The sequence below is a fragment of the Ursus americanus genome, chromosome 24 (genome assembly GCF_024610735.1).
Source record: "Ursus americanus isolate L20-20 chromosome 24, mUrsAme1.1.p, whole genome shotgun sequence".
Taxonomy (NCBI): domain Eukaryota; kingdom Metazoa; phylum Chordata; class Mammalia; order Carnivora; family Ursidae; genus Ursus; species Ursus americanus.
Window position 1 is genome coordinate 7908953 of NC_142150.1, and position 22864 is coordinate 7931816.

Genomic DNA, 22864 nt, shown 5'->3' on the forward strand with positions numbered 1-22864 from the left:
TTAATAATTCAGAATCAACCATATGGTAGGCAGAATAATGGCCTCCAAAGATGCCCAATATCCTAATCCTTGGAACCTGTGAATATGTTAACTTATTTGGCAAAGAGACGTTTTAGATGCAATTAAGTTAAGGACCCTGGGATGGGGAAATTATCTTATATTATTGGAGTGAGCCTAATCTAATCACATTGGTCCTTAAAAACAAAGATTTGGCTACAGAAGAATGGTCAGAGAGGTGCAACATTGCTCACTTTGAAGATGGGGGAAAGAGATCAAGAGCTAAAGAATGTGGGTCAGCGTTAGAAACCAAGAAAGGCAAGGAGGGGCGCCAGGCTGGCTCAGTCAGCAGAGCGTGCAACTCTTGGTCTCAGTGTCATGAGTTCGAGCCCCACCTTGTATGTAGAGATTACAAAAAGAAATAAACTTAAAAAAAATAAAAATAATAAAAAAGACAAGGAAACAGATCTCTGCCGGAGTCTCCAGAAAGGAGTTGAGACCTGTCAACACTTTGATTTTAGCCCAAACATGTGCTGTACTTCTAGCCTACAGAACTCTAAGACAGTAACCTTGAGTTTTTTTAAGCTACTAAATTTGTGCTGGTTGGTTGTTGTTGTTTACTTTTTATCTTATTTACTTATTTATTTATACTCAAGTATAATTAACACACAGCGTTCTATTAGTTTCAGATGTACACTACCATGATTCAGTAATTCTATACATGTGTCAGTGCTTGTCAAGGTAAGTGTGCTCTTAATCCCCTTCCTCTCTTTCGCACACCCATCCCACCAACACCCCTCTGGCAACCAACAGTTTGTTCTCTGTATTTAAGCCCGTAAGTTTTTGCTAATTTGTTCTGGCAGTAATAGAAAACTAATACAATATGTTGTATTAACTTAAATTTCCTCCAAAACCACAGGTTGCAGAGTACTGTTCAAAATCAAGGGATAGAAAAGAGAAGTGAGAAGTTATAATTTTGTAGCTCTCTGTGAATAATTAACAATTTAATGTAGCTAAAACTAGGGTTATGGTTCTTACCATAGGTGTCCATAGAATATCTGAAATGTGGGAAGAACATGTTTACATTCTTTAGTTCTTCCACAGTTAGATCTCTGAACTTGTACTGAAAAGAGAAAAATGAGAACGGAGTAAGAAGAAAGCTGTAGGCAGCAGAACAATTACAATTAACCTTTAACAGAACACTACGTGCTAGGCCCTGGGCTCTGAGTTTTATGAACATGAATAGTATGTGATTTAATCCTTTTAATAAGGACCCCATGAAGTAGATAATAGGGCTGAAAACTGCTCTACTCCACAGAGGATGAAAATGAAAGCTCGAGAATCAAAATGACTTGCTGAGTTAGGTAGCAAGTGAAGAAGTAAAGCCAGAGCTCAAACTCTGGACCTGGGCCTTTCACCACTGAAACAAACGGCCTCCCAATACATCCCGAAGGCTTAAGAAGTAGGGCAGGAGCACCCACGTCACCAGTGTTCAAGATCCAAGCCTCATTCTTGAATACCTCATTCACCTGAGACACCTTGAATTTCCCTCCCAACCCTCCTGGTACTTCATCCTGGGTTTCAAAGGAAGAACAGACAGCATTCGAGGGTTTGTCGTCAAGGTGAGTGAACTGCCTCCTCATTCATCCAGATATACTCCCAGAAATGCTACCTTGGCAACATCATTTAACTTCTTTAAACTTATTTCCTCATTTACAAAGAAAAATAATACCTACCTCCTAGACCTCTGCTGGGGATTCAATGAAGGAAAAAAATGTTAAGAATTTTTTCTTGGGGTGCCTGGGTGGCTCAGTCAGTTAAGGGTCTGCCTTTGACTCTGGGAAACAAACTGAGGGCTTCAGAGGGGAGGGGGGTGGGGGAATGGGATAGGCCGGTGATGGGTATTAAGGAGGGCACGTATTGCATGGTGCACTGGGTGTTATACGCAAGTAATGAATCATGGAACATTACATCAAAAACTAGGGATGTACTGTATGGTGACTAACATAACATAATAAAAAATTATTATAAAAAAATAAAGTGGAGATCCAGTTTAAAAAAAAAAAGGGTCTGCCTTTGGCTTAGGTCATGATCTCAGGATCCTGGGATTGAGCCTCGCATGGGGTTCCCTGCTCAGTGGGGTGTCTACTTCTCTCTCTTCCTCTGTCCCTCCCCCTGCTCATGCTCGCTCTCTAAATAAATCTTAAAAAAAAAAAAAAAGAATCTTTTCTCAATCTGAAAATGAATTTGAAAAAACAATTGCATTTGCAATAGTATCAAAAAGGAAAAAACCACTTAGGAATAAATTGAACAACAAGATGTAAAACTTAGTGTAAAAACTATAAAACTTTGTTGAAAGAAATTAACGTACATCTAAATAAAAGAAAGCCATCCCTTGTTAATAGATCAGAAGACTTACAATTAAGATGGCAATATCCCCAACAGATTCAGTAATCAACAATCCTTATCAAAATCCCAACTGGCTTTTTTTTTTATTTTCAAAAATTTACAAACTGATCTTAAAATTCATATGGAAATGGAAGAGACCTAGAACAGCCTAAAACAATCTTGTAAAAGGACACAAAAGTTGGAGGATTCATACTATAGTCAAAAGACAGGCTAGGGGCGCCTAGGTGGCTCAGCTGGTTGAGCGTCCCACTCTTGGTTTCAGCTCAGGTCGTGATCTCATGGGTCGAGGGGTCGAGCGCCACGTCAGGCTCCATGCTCAGCAGATTCTCTCCCTCTGTCCCCCCCACTCACCCTCTTTCTCTCTCTCTCGCTTTCTCAAATAGATAAACCTTAAAAAAAAAAAAAAGGCCATAATAAAAAAGACAATAACAAGTATGGGAGAGGATATGGAGAAATCAGAACCCCTGTATACATAAACCACCGCTGGTGAGAAAATGGTGCACCTGCTTTGGAAAAGTCTGGCAGTTCTTCAAAAGACTAAGCATAGAGCTACTGTCTGACCCAGGAATTTCACTCTGAGGTATATAACCAAGAAAAGTGGAAACATATGTCCATACAAAATACGTGTGCACTATTGTTCAAAGCAGCATTATTCATAAAAGCCAACAAAACAAGCCAAATGTCCATTAACTGATGAATGGATAAATAAAATGTGATATATCCATAAAATGGAATATTCAGCCATAAAAAAGAATAAAGAGCTGGTACGTACTACAACATGGATGAACCTTGAAAACATTACGCTAAGTGAAAGAAACCAGACACAAAAGGCCACATATTGTATGATTTGTATAGGAAATATCCAGAATAGGCAAATCCATGAAGCAGAAAGTAAATTAGTGGGTGCCTCGGGTTACAGGAGATTGAGAGGAAATGGGGAATAACTGCAAATAGATTCTATTCCCTCTCTCTAAGCCTTAAGCTTTTCATTTGCAAACAAGATACAGCTCCACTACCTACCAACTTCAACAGGTATGTATGAGGACCTTACGATTAACACACAGAAAAGTGAGATATTAAACAAAAACATATATAATAGTAAATACAGACAAGAAATGAAGAATCCACATAAAGCATATCTAAGTTAGAGAAAGGCCTCCAGGAACAGCTGTCTACAATCAACAGTAGAATCTAGAATGGTACAGAAAATTAGAGGGAAGGGAGATCATTTTAAGATGGGAAAGAATTTGGCAGAGAAAAAGCCTATGATTATGGGGCTCCTGGATGGCTCAGTGGTTAAGCGTCTGCCTTTGGCCCAGGGTCTGATCCCAGGGCCCTGGGATCAAGCCCCGCATTGGGCTCCCTGCTCTGCTGGGAGCCTGCTTCTTCCTCTCCCACTCCCCCTGCTTGTGTTCCCTCTCTCGCTGGCTGTCTCTCTCTCTGTCAAATAAATAAATTAAAAAATCTTAAAAAAAAGAAGAAGAAGAAGAAGAAGAAAAAGAAGAAGAAGAAGAAGAAGAAGAAAAAGCCTATGATTATTAACAACTTGAGGGCAGGAATCATCTTGTACTCATCTCTGTATCTCCCCACAGCACGTAGCACAGGATATGCCTCTGATAAATGCAGGCTGACCGGACGGGAATTAGCAAAGAGGCAGACTCATATGAGTAGAGTGGATACAGAAAGAAATTATGATTCACAGGACTCGGCATCAAAACTAAGAATTGATCAGTATTAACGACAGGGTGAAATTAGGCCCAGATTCAGTGTAAACAAAAGTGGATGAAATCATCCCACAAATATATGAAAGGCTGCACTGTTGTCACCTGGAATATTTATCATGAATGAGAACAAGTTTTGTTTTGTTTTCTACTTAAAAATTATAAGTTGTTTTTTCCAACTTTAATGTCCTGTGAGAATGTGATTAATGGCTACATAGGGATATACACCAGAATTGATTTAATTGCGAAACTGCTATAAAAGTTTGTCAAAAGAGGGCAAAAGCACTCTCCCTTAGGGCTGGAATACCCAAATGTCACTAGTCAAATATGTGATTTACCTTTTTGACACCTAAAAAAAAAGACCCATTTTATCCTTCCTGAAAAAAATATTCACATCATTTTCACCATATATGAAACAGAATATCTTCTTAGTATAATATTAAGGCATATATTCCCTTACTGTTCCAATACCTCCTAAGCAAAGTCTACATAACATTCTCTAAGGAAATGTGCCTCAGACTATGCCACGTACTTAAAGGCTATAGGCATGTCACGAAAGAGGAAAAGAGGCCTGTGAGATTCTAAAACTAAAGTGATTATATCTTCACAAAAGTTAGTAACACTGGGGTGCCTGGGTGGCCCAGTCTGTTAAGCCTCCGACTCTTGATCTCAGCTTAGAGCTTGATCTCAGGGTTGTGAATTCCAGCTTCATGTTGGGCTCCATGCTGGGCATGGAGCCTACTTAAAAAAAAAAAGTCAGTAACACTGAAAAATTGAGAAGTTACTAAAATTTTAACTTTATCTGCTATGTTATATTCATTTAGTAGACTTATATTTAGGAAGAGTGTGTAAGAGTACTCTTATATGTCATAAGCTTAAATGTAGGACACATTGAGGAATACTTTGTGGCATCATTTCATTAGAAAACCGTTAACTGGAAAACATCTTACAGATCAAGTCCAATCTTACCATTCTGTGAATGAACAAATCTAGGTTAAGCTACCTGTCCAAGGTAATTCAACTAGTGATACGGGAATCACATACTTCTGAAATAGGAATGAGGGAACTAGGTAAGTTTTTTAAACTTAATATTTATGTTTTTAAAATATTTACTCATTTGAGAGAGAGAGAGAGTGTGCACATGTGCATATGCAAGCGAGAGGGGGAGGTAGGGACAGAGGGAGAGGGAGAGAGAGAGACTCCCAAGGAGACTCCCCACTGAGCATGAAGGCTGAGTATGGAGCATGGTATGGGTCTCAATCCCACAATCCTGAGATCATGACCTGAGCTGAAATCAAGAGTCGAACGCTTAACCAAGGCATCCAGGTGCCCCTAAACTTGATATTTAATACAAACTGAAGAATATATACATATGTGTATATAAACACACACGCACACAAACATATACACTCATTCTGCAGAAGAAACACCCACGCACCAACCTGCTCACATATGATAAAGAACAGTAATATCTAACAAAACTTTCTGCCACGATGGAAAAGATCGATCTAATATGGTGGCCACAATCCACATGTAGCTATTGACAATTGAAATATGGCTGGTGTGACTGAGAAACTCAATTTTTAATTCTACCGAATTCTGACAAATACCGAAATTTGCCACTTGTGGCTACTGGATACTATATTAGACAGAGCAGACCCTCCAATACCATTACATCTGTCTGAGTGCTCCTCTCACCCATTTAACTGCCTCCCTTGAACATATATTTACATTCCTCTGCTTTCATCTTCTGGTTTTATCACACATGGGTGTGTATCCCTAAACAACAATCAATTGTTTAGTTTTTGTTTAATTTTAATTTTGTTGGCTTTATCAAACTGAATTTTGCATGTAACTTCCAATTTTTTCCACTCAATATGTTTCTAAGATTCATTTGTATTGTTGCATGTCGCAGCTCATTTTCATTGCCACATAGTAATGTTTCCCATTGTGTGAATATACAACAAATTATCCTTCCTTCTGTTAATGCACATTTGGGTTGTTTCTAATTTTTAGTCCTAGAGAATTCTGCAAATGCCTGTTGCTTCATATACTATGAATTCTATGAATTCTCTATAGTATCTACCTAGATGTAGAAGGGATATAAATCACACATAATCAAATTAAAAGGCCAAATTGTTTTCCAAAATGGTTAAATAACCATTGAACCACCAGCAGTGTTTAAAATTCCCATTCATCCGCATCCTCCAAATCATTTCGAATTATCTCAATTTATGCTAATTTACTGAGGGAAAAATTATGAAGTTCTATTTCTACTCTCAACTTTAACAGTTCTTCCCACCAAACAATACGTCATGCTCCCCTCGTTAAAAAACTTGCTAGAGAGGTTCTGCGGAGACACAAAGGGTGTAGTCCTAAGCATGATACTTCTCTTCCTACAAAATTTATACCTGTCGCAGTAAATAAAATCATTCAGATCAATTAAATAAACACTTTGTCATGAGGCTTCATAACCTCGCACAGATGTGCAAATTGCCCCAACTAAGGCAAATCCAAAAAAATGACATGTATGTATGGTTTCTGCATGGAGAAGTCTTAAGGAAGCATTAAGAATCATTTAACTAGAAAGCTGGTGAAACGGGGGTTGCCTCAGAGTATACACTGATGGGAAATCAGAGCCTGGACCAAGAGCCTGGACTAACCTGGAAACTGGTTCTAGTCATGCCCCAGAAATGTAGGTTAGAGTTCTGGGTCAGTCCTCCGGCTCCACCTTTCAAACATTAAGAGGATCTCTTCCGGGATCTTCAAGTCCTGTTTTCATTCCTATATCTACTCAGGTCTTTCATTCACCGCACCGTTATTTAGCACCCCCGGTGTGGTCAGGCACAGTGCTAGGGAAGGGGATATAACAGCACCGTCTCTGCGGTCAGAGCACACCGAGTGAGTAAATAAATAATTGTAAATAAATAGTTACTCCACGATGTGATAATCCAGACTTCTGAAAGCACGCAGAGCGAAGGGCGTGATTCCGTCTTGCAGGGAGTGACATCTGAGTTGAGTCTCAGAAACAAGAGATTGCAAGTCAAGAAAAAAGGGGCAGGCCATTTCAGCAGAGAGAAAGGCGTGGTTAAAGGGACAGGGGAGTGCGGGGGAGCTGTCTGAGAACCTGAGACGCTGGTGGCGTGAGAAAGTCTCCCTCCGGATGGAGGCCGCGGGCCTCGGAGTCGTGGGCGGAGCTACAGCGCCCGCCCGGGGACTGAAGGCTCGGGAGGGAGAGACCCGCAGCCTCCCGGGAGCCACTCCCCGCAACCGGCTTCAGGCTAGCCCGCCTCCGCTCCAAACCCGGGGACGAGGCGGGGAAACGCCTCGACGAGGCAGCCCGACCCCGACACCCCGGAGCCCCAGACCCGGCCCGGCGGGCTGCCCGCACCTTGCCCAGTAGCCGTCTGAGACCCTCGCAGTCGAACTCCATCTCCATCCACGTCCCGGAGCCAGGTTCTGCGGCTCCAGCCCGGGGACCTCCTTCCGTGGCCACCGCTAGACGGTGGCCGCCGAGGTCCAAGCCTCCCGAGCAGTCCAACGCCACGCCCCTTCCCAGGCTCGAAAGTTCGCCGGCGTCCAACGCCCAGGCTCCGCGGCCGCTCCGCCCGGGAGTCGGACCAGCGCCCCAGCGTGGACCCTGAGCGCGGTGGGAAAGGCGTTAGCGCCCCGGGGCCACGACCCGGCTTGCTGGAAGGAAACTTGGGGACATCTGTAAGGAGAGGAATAGGAAGGACCCGAGGAGAAGCAGTAAAGGAGGTAGAATTAACTCGCGCTGTTTTGGAAGAGAGTTTCTAGAAGGGTGTGTTAAATTCAGCAGAGTATCGAGAAAGATCAAGACCAAAAATTATAGTTAGATTTAGGAAGGAAGAGGTAACGTAACTTTAAAAGCAAATTTTCAGCGAGCTAGAAAGGGAAAATGGAGTCAGGAGGAGCATTGTCGAAAAACTGGGAGATTGTGAGGGTTGGTGCCGCATGCGGGGAGGGGTTGCCTTTTTTTTTTTTTTTTTTTTTCCAGAAGGGGCGCCATAACTGTTGGTGGCAGAGAGAGAAAAAGCTAGGTCAGAAAAAGAGTTTCGGAACAAGATAGGAGGTAGATTGGTGGCTAAAGTCATCCATATAGAGAAGACGAAGAGATGCAATTTGCTGGCTTTGTCTGGTCTCCTTGACTTGTGATTTACTTACAACTTGCTTTATCCCTGATTTGAGCCACTGGGCTTAAAAAGTTGCAGAAGATGGATATTTTAACTGTCAGGAGGTTGGGTAAGCAGGATGGTGATTGTATTTGCAGGGAGAGCCAGAGGCAGGAATGCTGTGACTCAATTAGGCAAAGAAAATAAAGGCTGGAAAGAGTATTCATTCAACAAACTTTTGTTGAGCGTTGACTATTTGCTGGATCTTTTTCCAGGTCTGAGGATACAGCAGTGAACAAAATAGACAAAAATATCGGTTGTCCTAAGGCGGTCATTCTTTTATTAGCAAGAGAGCAAAACAATACATATAATAAATAAGTAAATTAGATCATATGCTGAAAGGTAGTTAAGTGTTGTAGGGCATAAATTTTTAAAAGGCAAGGTAAGGTGATCAAGGTAGGTCTCCTTGAGAGGTGAGAGAGTAAGTGTTCTATATTAGAGGGCATTCAAAGCAAAATCCTAAGACAGTGTGAGCTCAGAACAACAAGACAGCCAGTGTGGCTGGAGTAGAGTAAGTAAGAGGTGAGGAAACAGAAGTAGGCTAAGTCAGAGAAATAAAAGGGAAGCCACAGATAGTTTAGGGCAATGATTCGTCCAGTGTGGCCCCCAGACTCGCAGCCTCAGCATCACCTGGAACTTGTGAGAAATACAGATTCGAAGACCCCATCCCCAGACTTACAGAATTAGAAACTCTGGGGGAGGAGTGGTTCAAGCGATCATTTTTGACGAAACTGGTGATTCTAATGCATGGTGAAGTCTGAGAATCACTGCGGGGCCTTTGTAGACATTTGTGACTCTGGCTTGTCAGTGACCTCCAGCCGGAAGAGCATCAGGAACACACCCACACTTAAACAACTTGGCTTGATTACTCTTTGCAGTGAGGGAGCAGATACTGTGGAGAACTATTGGGACTGCTCAGTATGGGAGTGTGAGAAAGACCTACTATAGGATTGGGGCTTTGGGTGACTTGGGGGAGGATTTAATGAAGTGAATCTTCACTTTGGATTGGGTGCTAACAGAAAGCAGAGACAGTTCCGTGATTGCATATCTCAATAAATATCTATACAATGGGCAAACTGAAGCAAGGATAAAGCAGTAATTGGTAAAGAAGAAGCAGTCACTCATATTAAGCAGAGAGAAGAGGATGTTTGGTATTTCATGGGCGGTGCAGCGACCTTGGTTTGTCTCTGCTTAGACAAAATTATGAAGTGGACTTATTTGGTCTCATTTTATCATGGTCTGAATGACCCTGTCTGATGTTTGTGTTCTGTGAGATTGTTTTATCCAACAGGAGAATAACATAGCATAGCCTTGAGTGCCGGGTCGACTTCTAACAACACAGACACCTTACTGGCTGGGTCAGACCAGTTCCCAGATTTTGGGGGCTGCTTTTTTTTCCCCTTAGGCTCTTACTCTGAGAGAAAGAGGAAAAGCCACTGGAGGGTTTTTAACAGAGAAGTGATGTGATGAGTCTTAGAAGAATAGATCTGACTACTGCCTTGTGAAGAGACTGTAGGTGGGGCAAGAGAGGAAGCCAGGAGAGAAGGTAGGAGGGGAGAAGATGGAAAGATAAGAGGTCTCTAAGAGCACCTCAGGCAGATGTAAAAAAACCTAGGAAACAGTGGGACTTCCGGGGCCTCTAAGGTCTAACACACCCTGTCAGAAATCCAGTAATCAAGGAAAAGATACCATGTTAGAAATGAGGCCTGAGCAAAGTTCTTCAGTCTTTGATGAAAGAATCGTTTATGAAAGACACCTTCCATCCAAACAGTTCAGTCTCTTCTGGTTTAGTCACTATGAATGACTTATAGGCACTGGGGACACTTTATGCCTCTGCGTGCGTGTGTGTAGCCATCACTTCCTGTGTGGAAGGTACATTGCTAAGAGTTTTATGTGCTTTATCATAGTTAATCTTCTCAGAACCCTATGACCTAGATAGAATTACCTCAATCCTACTGGTGAGGAAACTGAGGTTTAGGGTTGTATTACCTCTTTCCTTGTTTCTGAGATCCTGTTGAGTAAGAGATGTATGTACAAAGTTGTGGGAGAGAAAAGCTTACAAAATTAAATATAAATGCCAATTTTAACACATCTATTTGAAAAGAGCTAAAATGTGAAAAAGTATGCACCTTAAAATAGAGGATATATGGTATAATTGGCTCCATTTTACAGATAGGGAAACCAAGACTCAGAAAGGTTAAATTATTGCAGAAGGTGGTGTCAGAGACCATGTTCCTTATCTGTGCATTTTGCTGCCTCCCTGTGTGCGAAGTTGTGATGAAATTTTGTGATTAATAATCTCCAGGAAGCTGGAATTCTGTGCCTATTGGTACTTAGTCGTAAGAGGAAGATCGTGTAGTACAAACACTGGCTGACTTTGGTATGACCTCCACCCCCACCCCGCACATCCAGAAATTGGCACTATTACATCCTGTAATCTAACCAGGCTGAAACATTCGCTTTTCCCCAAGCACATAGTGTCTTCCGTGCTTCGTGCCTTAATGTCCTGCCTGGGATATTTTATTATACTGAACTACTTCCATCTCTTCCCCTCTTTCTGTCCCCAAAGACCATAAGGTCCTGACAGATAGCTGTCACATCTCATTTATTTCTGTATTCCCAGTACCTAGCATGCTTGAATTTATGCATGTCTTCATTCTTCACATATTCGGTAAGTTTGCTGAATGAATGGTGTGGGGTGACCAAAGCTATAGGGAGAAAATGATCTAGTGTACTAGTTCTCAGCCTTATTAGAGTTTCAGACTTTAAAAAAAATCTGTTGGAAGATACAGACCTGTTCCAGAAGAATGTACATGCCAACATATGCAGTCCATTTTGTGTCCAATTTCAGGAATGTTCAGGGATTCCACTGAAGCCCATCCTCGCACCCTGGTTTAAGAAACTCAACTGTAGGGGCGCCTGGGTGGCGCAGTGGTTAAGCTTCTGCCTTTGGCTCAGGGCGTGATCCCAGCGTTCTGGGATCGAGCCCCACATCAGGCTCCTCCGCTGGGAGCCTGCTTCTTCCTCTCCCACTCCCGCTGCTTGTGTTCCCTCTCTCACTGGCTGTCTCTCTCTGTCAAATAAATAAATAAAATCTTAAAAAAAAAAAAAGAAACTCAACTGTAGTCAGTGCGAGCATAATCTGCTAACCTTTGGGCAAAGTAATCCTACATACCTTTGACTCTATAACCCTACTTTTGGAAATTTGTCTTACTGAAATAAAAGTGCCCAAGACACAGGTACAAAGATGTTAATTATATTAAAAGAAAAAAAGAGATCCCCAAAGTAAGAAATGGGAAAGGTGTATATTCTGCATCTTTGCTTGCAGCTTGAAAAAAGTCACAAGAATGGCTTGTTTAAAATAAGATTTTTTTTTCTTGGTGCTCTGCTTTTGATCTCTGTTTACACTCTTTGCTTTCATAATTACTGGTCCTATCGGACATATTGTTCAGGGATGAAACCCTGGTATTCCAAATATTAGACACATGTATCCTTATCGTTTACTTCTCTTTCCCCCCATTTTTTTTTATTGTGGTGAAACACACCTAACGTCCAATTTACCATCATAACCATTTTTAAGTATACAGTTCACTGGTATTCAATACATTCAAAATGTTGCCCAGTCATCCCTACCACCCATCTCCGTAATGCTTTTCATCTTCTAAAATTGAAACTTTATATACATTAAATAATATCTTCCTACTCTTCCCTCTCCCCGGCCCCTGGCAACTCACCATTCTGTTTTCTGTCTCTCTGATTTTGACGTCTCTAAGTACCTCACCAATGGAATAGAATAGATAGCCCAGAAATAAATACTTGCATACATGGTCAAATGATTTTTGACAAGAGTGCCAAGACCATTCAATGGGGGAAAGGCCAGTCTTTACAACAAATGGTGCTGGGAAAACTGGACATCCGTACGCAAGAATGAATTGGACTCTTATCTAACACCATATACAAAAATTAACTCAAAATGGATCAAAGACCTAAATGTAACACCTAAAACAATACAACTTTTAGAAGAAAACATAGGAAGAAAGTTCATGACATTGGACTTGGCAGTGGATATGACACCAAGGCATAGGCAACAAGAGAAAAAAATAAGTAAATTAGACCTCATGAAAATTTTAAAAATGGGCACATCAAAAACCAGTATCCTTTACTTAGATATATGGAGCCTGTGTTGTTTGTTGACTGACTGCCTGTGCTGCGTCTCAGGCGCTCCTGCCACAGACATCCTTTGTCTTTTGAAGGACATCCTTTGTCCTTATGAAATGAAATTATAATCTTTCTTTTCTTCTACCAGTTCCTTTTTTGGAAGGGTTTTATATAGCCTCTCCATTTTCACGCTCTGTCTGAACTGGCACACCCTTTTTGTCATCTTGCGGCTTTCCTGGTTAACAAGTAAAAACCTGGCGATACTCCGTAGAAATTGTCCAAGAAATTTTAACAATCACAGCATTGTTTATGGTGGTAAAAAAAATGGAAGGAGACCTAAATGCACATTGTGCCATTTATGAAGTCATTGTCCTTTAGCTTCAAATCCACCAGTCACTGCTCGCTCTGCTGGAATAGACCTGGACCTTGTAAACCCTTTTTCCTCGCTAGTGGGCATGATGTTGAATTTTATCAATAGAGGCCTTGGGGAGCTACTGTAGGAGGAAGAAACTTCTCTTCCTGGTTCCAGTGTGCCTTTGTTCTCCATGTTCTGCTGTGTGGCTGCCAGTGGCATGTGGGGGCTATCCGGTGGTGCTCACCCCCGTTGAGTTTCAGTGGCCTCTCTAGGGACTGTTCTCCATTGAGTTTCAATGGCGTCCCTGCCACTGAACAGTTTGCCTTGAGTTCTAGCACCAGCACCCCACGGGGTAGCTTCCTGGTATAATCTGCTGGCAGATTCTCAGCAAGGATCAGTAAACCTCCCAGAACCCCTCTGGAGACTTCCTGGCAAATTTCACCAGCATCTGGTGATTCTCTAATTGTCAGGTCTGGCCTGCAACTGATCAGATTTCTCTACCTTCCAGTCGGTGGCGGCCTTGTTCTTCAACAAGTTTTGGATCTCAGCTCTGGAGGGGAGGGAGTCTTACAAGTTTGTTTCTCCCTTGGGTGCTTTGCCTCAGCCTTAGAGATGATCGCTGCTCCCTATGCTATTTCTGTATAGGTAGAGCTTTCTACCTTTTCCCTAGTTAATCTCTTGTTCCTAGTTAATAATTCTCTTTATTAAACTTTCTCTGTTGAAATCACTGTGTGGTTTCCATCTCTTGACTGATCTATTCATCGTTAGGAGAAAGAGGAAATAAATGTGGACTATTATGCAGAAATTAAAAAATATAAGTTAGATTCCTGCTTCCGCCTAGGAAGGATCAACTGCTACAGGAGTTGCCTTCTCTCCATAAACAAATAGAAAATGGCGCAAAATGAAATAATTGTTGTCAGATCTTGCACAAGAAGCAGCACAAGCCTATGAACTTTGAGAGACAGGAAATAAAGGAGATGAGCCTTACAGTTGCCCCAGCCTACTGCCTGGAAGACGTTTTCAGACTGCAGCACAATGGGGTTACTCAAACCAAGATTAGTCTTGCTGAGTTGTAAAGAAAGCTAGCAGAGTACAAAGGAGGCCAGAGTGCCAGGAATTTGCAGGATGGGGTCCTGGAAAAGAAGGTCCCACAGAGAGAGCGCCCTCGAGATCTCCATAGGGGTACATGTGAGTCTTTGGCTGAATTTGTCTGTGCATATGAAAACTCCATGAGGCCGGGATAAGAACCACCTACAAACAGCAGGCCAAACGCTTCTTGGAGCTCCGAAAAGGGCTAAGAGTTGTGGGAAATTCCACGGATTTGGAAGACTGAACACAGTAGGCATCAGAGAGAGTGCCCGGTGGGCATCAGAAGGGTCATAGCTCCGTAATGGGGATAATTATCCTCAGAGTAAAAGCTGCTCTTGGCCCACCTTAACAGATCTTAAAACAAGCCTTGGAAGAATCAGACTGATCCCAGACACCCTGGAAGAAAACCCACATTACTGAAAGGAATATAACCAAGTCCAGCAGACAGCCTTGTAGAATTCACCATGTGAAACATCCGACCAAAAGTTACCAGGCTTTCAAAGAAGTAGGAAAATATCGCCCATAGCAAAAAGAAAAATCAACCATCAAAACAACTCCAGAAATGACAGAGATGGTAGATTTGCAGATGGAGTCCTTAAAATGTTTTTTATCAGTCTTACAAAAATGCTCAAGGATGCAAAGGGACACAAGAACATGATGGAAAAAAATGAAATAATTTTTTCAAAGACAAATTGAGCTTGAAGAGATGAAAAATACAACATCAAATGAAAAATACCCTGTATGGGATTCACGGAAGATTAGACATTATATGGGAAAGATGAGTGAACCTGAAAAAGAAAGCAATGGAAACTATCCAAAATGAAACACAAAGAGAGACAAAGATGCAAAAATGAGCAGAGCCACCAGCAGGCTGTGGGACATGTTCACACTGGTTACTGGTCTCACACGTAATGGAGGTCACAGAGGAGGACAGGGAGGCAGAAAATATATTTGAAGAAGTATTAGCCAGATATTTTCCCAATTTGATGAAAACCATAAACCCACAGTTTGAAGAAGCTCACTGAACTCGAAAGAGAAGAAACATGCAGAAAATTACAGAGTCATAGCGAAGTAAAATTGCCGAGAACTAGTGATAAAGGTTTTTTTTTTTTTAAGCAGCACTTACCATATGATTCAAATACCCCTGCTGGGATTTACCCTAGAGAAACTAAAACTTAGGTTCACACAAAAAACTGTACCCAAAGATTTATGATAATCCAAACTCTACTCATCATAACCCAAGCTGGAAACAACCCAGATGTTCTTTAAGAGGTGAATTGATAAACTGCAGTATTCATGCAGTGGACCATCTGTTCATTCAATAAAACAAGACAAACTACTGTACAACGTGGGGGACTCTTAAAAGCATTATGTTAAGTGCAAGAAGCTTATTCAGCCTATAACTCTTTATTTGAAGTTCTGGAAAATGCAAAAGCAGATAAATGGTTTCCAAGGCACAAGGAGTTCAAGGGAGGAGACTTATTGCAAAGGGGCACAGGGAACTTTTTGAGATGATCGAAATTTTTTCTCTCCTGATTGTGGTGGTAGTTACGAGATTGACACATTTTTCAAAACTCATCAACTGCACACTAAAAAGGAGTGAATTTTATCATATGTGATGTATACCTCAATAAAGCTTATTATTAAAAAAAAAAAGGAATGTGTTTAGATTTTTTTTATCCATTGACCCAGGAGGATGTCCATGATGTATTGTTGTTAACAGGAGAAAAGCAAGGTGCATAAGTAGCGTAGGTAGTATGATCACCTTTAATAAAGTAACACTGAAAAGAAATCCTCTCTATCCCTCCGTATGTGTATTGATGTTCACAAGCTCATGGAGGATTCTTTGGCAGAAGGGTACACACCAGGCTTGGGTACATCATGGGGACGGGAACTGAGGGGAAAAAAGAGGGGAGATTGTTTAATTTTTCTTATATGTTTTACCATGGGCATCTGTTATTTTCATCATTAAAAAAGTTATGAAAATAAAGGGGATATCAAAATAACACATAGGGACGTGTGTCTGTAGAAAGAATTCTGGTGGAGAGAAGCGTCCATTGTGACAATACAGGGAGGTCAAAGGGATGAGGATGAGGTCATTAGACTTGACAAAAAGGAGATCTTTGGTAACCTCTGAGAGCATCTAAGTAGTGGCGTGGGGGCCAGAAGTCAGAATGTGATATATGGAAGAAAGGTAGAGATTGGGAAGAAAGGCTTTGAGTGTGGACCACTTGTTTAAGAAGTTCGGTCATAAAAGGAAATTAAGAAACAGGTTAGGAAGGGAGCCGCAGCGCCAGTTGGAGGTTTCTGTGAAGAAAGGACTTCCTTGTGGCTTCTTGAAGGCCAAGAGAGGAGAACCAGCAGAGAGTTACCAAAGGTAGTGAAGAATGGTATAAAATGGTGGTGACAGAGCCCTGGAGATGATGAGGGAATCGCAGGGACAGAAATAAGAGGTGTCTCACTTCTGGAATTCACTTTATCCCATTCACAGCTGTTGTAGACCTAGGAACACACCCTTCCCGATCCCTGTCTATTGTCCAAGGAGCCCAGCTTCCTAACGGGTAGCTGGGCCCTGAGTCTTGGCCCTGGTCTGGAGCATCAGCTGTGTGACCCAGTGCAAGTCACTTAGGCTCTCTATGCTTCAGTCATCTCCTTAGTAAATGGGCTTGACAATAGTACCTACTTCATATTGTTGCTGTGAGAGAGTGCATACAAAAAGCTTAGTTTGCTGCTCAGCTACTGGTCTGGGGGCAGTCTCTGATATGTTGTGATCTGGGCCATGTGACCAATGATGTCACAATGCCATACTAGACTCCCAACTTCTCCACTAGGGCATTGAGGATCCTTTGGAGCCAAGGACTGGAATTGACATGCAAGACCTCTACCAACTGAGGGTTTCATGAGCACACTCCTTTGCCAAGATCTTGGTGAATAGTCTTCACTGTGCAATTGTGTCTTTGACATTGTTTTACTTGTTATCATGATCGTGCTTGGCTGGATGCTTTTTGTTGGACTTGCATGTTACTTGGGCACGTTTCCGGAGTTCACGGTAAGTAATGACCCTGCCTGTGAATCCTTGGCAGTAGTCAGTCCTGACTCCCCCTCCCAGCTGGGATTTCTGACCAAACGGGAAGGATAGTTGAGGTCTCACCACTAATTAGAGGTCAAGATGCAATGGGAACAAAGTTAGTTTCTCAGGCTACTTCTCATCCCTTTGGGATATCTTTACGTTCCACCTGCCCCTTGGGTACATAATATCACTTATCTCAAGGCATTATGCAATTTATAAGGGATCTGCTGGAGACGGGTTCAGGCCAAGTACATGAGTGGTCGCTGGTAGGGAAGGGAATGTGGGCATCGGCAGGACCTCCCAACAGCCCTTCCAGTCACACCGAGGCAGTTACCTACCAGACCAACAAGTAGAACCACTTCTGCCTTTAAATTTCTTTCTGACTCAGCCTCCAACCCTGAAGTGGAAAGAGAAGTGGCCTGTTCAGGAAAACAAGACACGACTGAGGAGCCGGACTGTGGATGAAGACCCGCAGCTCTGAGTGAGTGGTCAGGTCTGCTGGACTCAACTCTTCCCTTTCCAGCGAATGTGGCAACACCCTGAAATCTCAGTGGAGAGTTTATTTTCCCCTGGGAAACAATTCGCTGTCAAAGGGGAAGTGGTTTGAGGTATGCTGTGGGGAAAGAAGACTGCAAGCCCTGCTTTGGGCAGCAGGCCAAGGTTCCAAGATTGGTTAAGCGCATCTCCTAGGGATTCTTTGCAAAGACTGTTCCTGTCTATTAACTTCTTTTCTCACAAACTACAAGAAGTTGCATGAGTATTTTCAGTGCCCCTTTTGGCAGCTCCCAAGACTGGAGTTACCGTGAATGAGTTTAGGCCCTAACTTTGCTCCTCCCTAGCTGTGTGACCTTGGGAAAATTGAGCCTCTCTAAACCTTTCTTCATCTGCCCAGTGGAGATAGCTCAGTATCTCACTATTTTTGTGAGGATTGCATTTGGGAATTCATGGCAAACGTTTGATGCAAAGCACTTACTAAACGCTAACTTAACAACTAAGCAAAATAATGAGCTGGTCAACAAAGATTTGCCAGTGACAGCCACTTCAACGGTTTACCCGAGGCCATACAGACCAACTCGTTTGGGATGCGGGCATAGGTCTCTGGACTTAATAGCCTCTTGCACTCATTCCACCAGACCAGCCTGCCTCTAGGAAACAGGAATACAATATCCTGTTACAAGCATCTCCTGGGGTTCTCACATCCCACTCCCTTTCGTTCAGACCTGTTTTTTCAAAGATGTTCCCACTGTTAAAGAAACTTAAATTCTTTGTAATAATCCAATTACAGGAGCAGGTTTTCTGGGAAGCATCAAGTCCCAGCCCCAGGGATACTAAGAGCAGGACAATGAGGGTTCTTTTTTTTTTTTTTTTTTCTCCACCCGCCTCAGAATGTCAGTGTGAGTATTGACCCAACTCAGACCTTTGTGGGGGTGGGGATGTGGATGGAGGCACCAGGGACTGCTTAGCTGAGCTCCCCGATCCTGACCAGACCGCTGAAACTCTTCTACGCCTCGGGTTCCCCAGCTGTAAGATGAGCCTAACAGCCCATCTTCCTTCTCTTCCCTTTCCAGGAGGCACCCCCTGCATAATGGGGGTTTAACTGTGGTGTTTCACAAAATGCCAGATTTTTCTTTTTCACATAGTCTAGCAATAGTATATAAAGTAATTGCCCACAGCATGCCTAGCCAATCCTCCCAATTAATCCAGAGTAGTTTTTGTTTTGTTTTTTTTCTGCATGGCAATGCTTTTTGCATCTGATTGCATGAAACCAATAGTTAATATTTGGACAGGTGATGAGTTAATAAAGATGTGACGCCAGCTAGATCCTAACCTAGCGAGCAGGGCCCTTCTAGTAAGGGTTCTTTGGCCCCTAAACACCAGGCATCCTGGCCAACTGTCCCATAGCTACTCACTCTAACTGGTCCCCCCAAGGTCACAGGAGCTGATGTCACAATTGGTGTCTGAGCTCTGCCCCCCAAAATGGCCATGGTGAGGCATTGCCATTCAGGCTAGACCACAAAGCTCTCCAGCCAGGAGCTATCATGCTGGGCGATCCACCATCTGGCCTTGAATAAAGACGGCCCAGTTCCCAGGACTCGGGGAATAGAACACCACACCTTTCAGAACCACCCATTTTCCCCAGCACACACCACCAGCTGAGCAAGACGCCCCACGATGATTGTTGTCTTATGGTTGCTTCTCATTGCAGGAACCATGTGGAAGGGATATAAGTATCCCCCAGGAGGGGTAAGTGTGCTTTCAACTTTGTTCTCTATTCCTACTTTGAAATGTATTCCCCCAAATCAACGAGCTAAGCAGCGAAATGCAACTCTAGTAACTTTAGACACAATCGTGGTTGTGGCTTAGGTGCTTCTATTATCATTCACTGAGCGTTCCCTCTGTCTCTCATGTCTTTCTTTTATACATATTTTCCTAAGAGTCTTTAGTCTTACATTCTTCAGTTTCAAGAACCTGGAGGCGTAGAGGTAAAGATGTCTCAGGCCCAGAGTCAGAGCTGTCTGACACGGGTGACCCCGTCTTGTGCTCAGGGGGCCATTTTGTGTGCTTAGGCTTCAGTACCAGTTCTTAAATCAGTTCACACCCAAGTCTTCCTCCTCGAGCAAACGGTGGTCGATAAAGTGGTTCTGGTGCTAGAGAGCTCTCTTCCTGTTAGACCTTGGATGTTTGTCCTTTTTTGGCCTCTTGTCACCTCCCACATGGCTACTACGCCCTTCTGGCAACTGGGATCAGAGGCATTAAGAGACAGAATTGGACAAAACTACTTCTGCCTGTCCTCAGCGAGGAGGTCAGTGCCTTATCCCCACACTCTAGCAAACACGAGGTAAGGCCCACCTGACATACTTTTTTCCCCCCAGACCCCGGTGGAAATAAGCAAAGATGATCCTGGTGAAGTAATGCAGCTCTGAAGCTCACCTGACCGGCTGTACAGCTCCTGTTGTTGGTTTCGCATAAAGTAATTGCACATTATTTTGTCACGTTTTATGTAAAAAGTTACCGCACTTTTTAAGATGAAGACTTGGTATTCTGTTAGCTCGAAACAGGGAGCTATGGGGAGGTGGGGATGTAGTTGGGGTAGATGAATGGGATTGGGTCCCCTGTGTTTCAGGCTCCAAGACTGGCATTAAGACTAAGATACCTCGTTCAATTTGCCCCCTATTCTGTATCCTTAAGGCTAGAAATTCTCTAAAGCTCCTTAGACCTAGTTCCCAAGTATAGCCTTTTTCCTGCATCCAGGGTCCAGGGTCGAAAAAATGTTACAGAAAAGGTTGTTGCAGCAACTTCAAGCCTGTCCTTTGGGGATACTTCTCTGTGGCCTTTTCACAGCTATTATCAAAAACCTAAGGCTTACACTGTGTGGGGAAAGGACTGAATTTAGTATTGGGTGCTAAATCGTACATTATTTTAATCCTTACGATAGCGTTCTGGGTTAGCCACTGGCCTCATTTAACAAAATGGCAAAAAACGAAGTTGAGAGATTCAAGGATCTTACCAGCCTCACAGCTCTGGGTTGCAGAGTCAAGATTAAGATCTAGACCTTCTCCTTGGCATGTTTTTACGTGCCAAGGAAGAGCCAAACAAGAGCCTGGAATATCCAAGATCTTGGCTGTCTCTTGGCTCAAGTGTCTCCCTCACTTGGATAGCCAAGAAGGTGCCTGATGATTCTTTTAGCCGCGACTGCTGCCCATACAGGGCAGCACGCACAGAAACAAAAGCCAACTGCTCAGTCCTCAAATAGGATGCAGTGTGAGTGTGAGACCAAGGATGGAAACCTCAGTATAAGACCCATACAGTTGTTCTGGGTGTTTGAGCCCTAGGGTATTCCTCATAAGCCCTCTAGAGGTGGTTTGGAATTTTCTGACCCTGAGAGGGGATTGGGGCGGGGCGGGGGGAACCTAACAAGAGCAAGTACTTTTGAAACAAACTGTATGCAACTTTTCCCATTCTGTGGCTGCCTGGGGATGACTGATAGTTCCATTGTTCAGAAGTGCATCCTTACCACCGAAGTAATCTTTTGGTTATGCAGGTAACATTTTGTTGATGAGTATTTGGTACATGTTTGCTAAACTATTTTTAAGTGGCCCTGTGCAGTGAATGGATTGCCCTTTCTTACTTTTTATGGAAAGAAAAGTGAACTCAAAATCCATAAGCAACACTGTGTAACCCTGACTCTAGGATAGTAGCGTCTCTTACAATACTGCTTATGTGACCGAGACTCAACCCATCCCATCGAGTTAAGTGCCTACATTCTCTGGCTGCATGCCTGTGCCCACTTGCCTCCTATATATTCCAAAAGACTCATCTCAGTTATTTCAGGCTCTTTTTATTATAGGGGATCAGAACCTGCTCATTTTCTTGACAAGAAGAACTATATACCCGGTTCTTCTTCCCTCCAGTTTCCTGAGTATACCTCCAAATGATTCTCCTAACTTGGGTGTCTGGTAGCAGACCAGCTCTCTTAAGCTGGTGAGGGGTGGGGAGAGGGTCAGCTGTGGAGACTTGAGCAGACATGAATGTGTCAGAGAGAATGAACAGAGATTGTGTGTGTGTGTGTGTGTGTGTGTGTGTGTGTGTGTGTGTGTGTAAGGAGGCAAACTCCATCTCAAGTGTGATGAGTCTACTGGGGGTTCTAGCTGGGAAAATGTTCAGGGCAATGAAAGAAGGAATATCTGAGTTTTGGTAAATAAAGGCAAACCAGTGAAAATATCAATAAAATATTTTTAATGCCTACAATTTCTTTAATACATAAATTGCAAAACTTTCACCTGTATATGCAAAAGTAGATTCTCTTGCAGGTCGACAGCACCAGAAAACAAGCTAAGCTATGTAAATGTTTTCTTTTTTAAAACTTGATTTGTCCATTATGTAAAAGACATGATGGATTTAATAACTCCAAAGAAACCTATATCTCACTCTTAATCATACACTAAACACCTGAATATTTATTTTATCACATCCACTCACAAAATAAATAGTAGTCTAATATATTCAGCACATTGAAAATAAACCAACCAGTCTCTCTTCATATATTTATTCTCTTTCCAAACATGTTTTGGTCTCCTGCTATATCTCAGAAATGTACTAATAGCTGCTTTTAAGTTACAAAATACAAAACAGTAATTTCTTGGAGAAAATCTTGGGGTAACATTAAAAAAATGAAATTTCGAGTTCCCATAGACTTTCTTTTTTGTTAACAGTCTTTGAACCCTCTCATGGCACACATGTAAGGCTGTCTGTGACATGTGGTACCCTGGCCTCCAAATGGACATAATTGCATTTATAGTTTAGAGAAAATACAAAGACAAGTTCTGAAAGTAGCCTTAAAAGAAAGTGCCCCTTGCTTTGACATAGCAACATCAAAAGCAAGTGGGACTGTGCAATCAGAGCCATATGAGTTTTATGAAAACTACTTTCCTTTCACATCATCTGTTAGAGAATGCCACACCCATGATCATGTAACATTACAATCGTGAAATAACATTACTACATTCGTGAATTAACATTACCCAATAAAAGGCACATCTTCAGATATTGAATTAATAAAATCTGAAAACCAAAATGGTAGAGGATACGTTAAAAACCAAGCACTTAATTTGTAAACCTTGAAAAAATATAACAGCTTATTCCAGTTTCTTCAAAGATCTGTGGGCTTTTAGTAAGAGTGGTCAGGAACTGCAGAACAAAATGGAAGACAGGATTTGGAAACAAGGCCAAGACGAATTTAAAAGACTTTCTCAGGACTTTCTTTTTAATTGAGCCCCAGAAGTGCCCTTTTATAATGTTGATGCCGAAGAATAATAACATCTGGAGAAGAAATGCACTCAACAGTGACACACGCGTAAGGACACAACCTGAC

General features: G+C 42.4%; 2 protein-coding genes across 3 annotated transcripts in view; one reads left to right on the plus strand and one right to left on the minus strand.

The window, feature by feature from the left end:
* Positions 1–7647, minus strand: part of UEVLD (UEV and lactate/malate dehyrogenase domains) — a 45376-nt gene extending 37729 nt beyond the window's left edge. The window contains exons 1-2 of one of the 2 annotated variants that reach the window (XM_045808636.2): positions 7519–7647; positions 1036–1120 (exon numbers count right to left, since the gene is read on the minus strand). In XM_045808636.2, coding sequence (XP_045664592.2) covers positions 1036–1120; positions 7519–7566 — 133 coding nt within the window. In that variant the 5' untranslated portion in view covers positions 7567–7647. The remainder of the gene's footprint in view (positions 1–1035; positions 1121–7518) is intronic. The other variant, XM_045808637.2, reaches the window with a different exon arrangement.
* An 18-nt stretch (positions 7648–7665) lies between these two features.
* Positions 7666–19977, plus strand: MISFA (mitochondrial sheath formation associated). The gene is made up of 5 exons (XM_045808640.2): positions 7666–7886; positions 16754–16971; positions 17381–17473; positions 19199–19236; positions 19866–19977. The coding sequence occupies exons 2-3, from the start codon at positions 16903–16905 to the stop codon at positions 17471–17473; spliced, it is 162 nt and encodes a 53-aa protein (XP_045664596.1). The 5' UTR covers positions 7666–7886; positions 16754–16902; the 3' UTR covers positions 19199–19236; positions 19866–19977.
* Positions 19978–22864: the final 2887 nt, after the last annotated feature.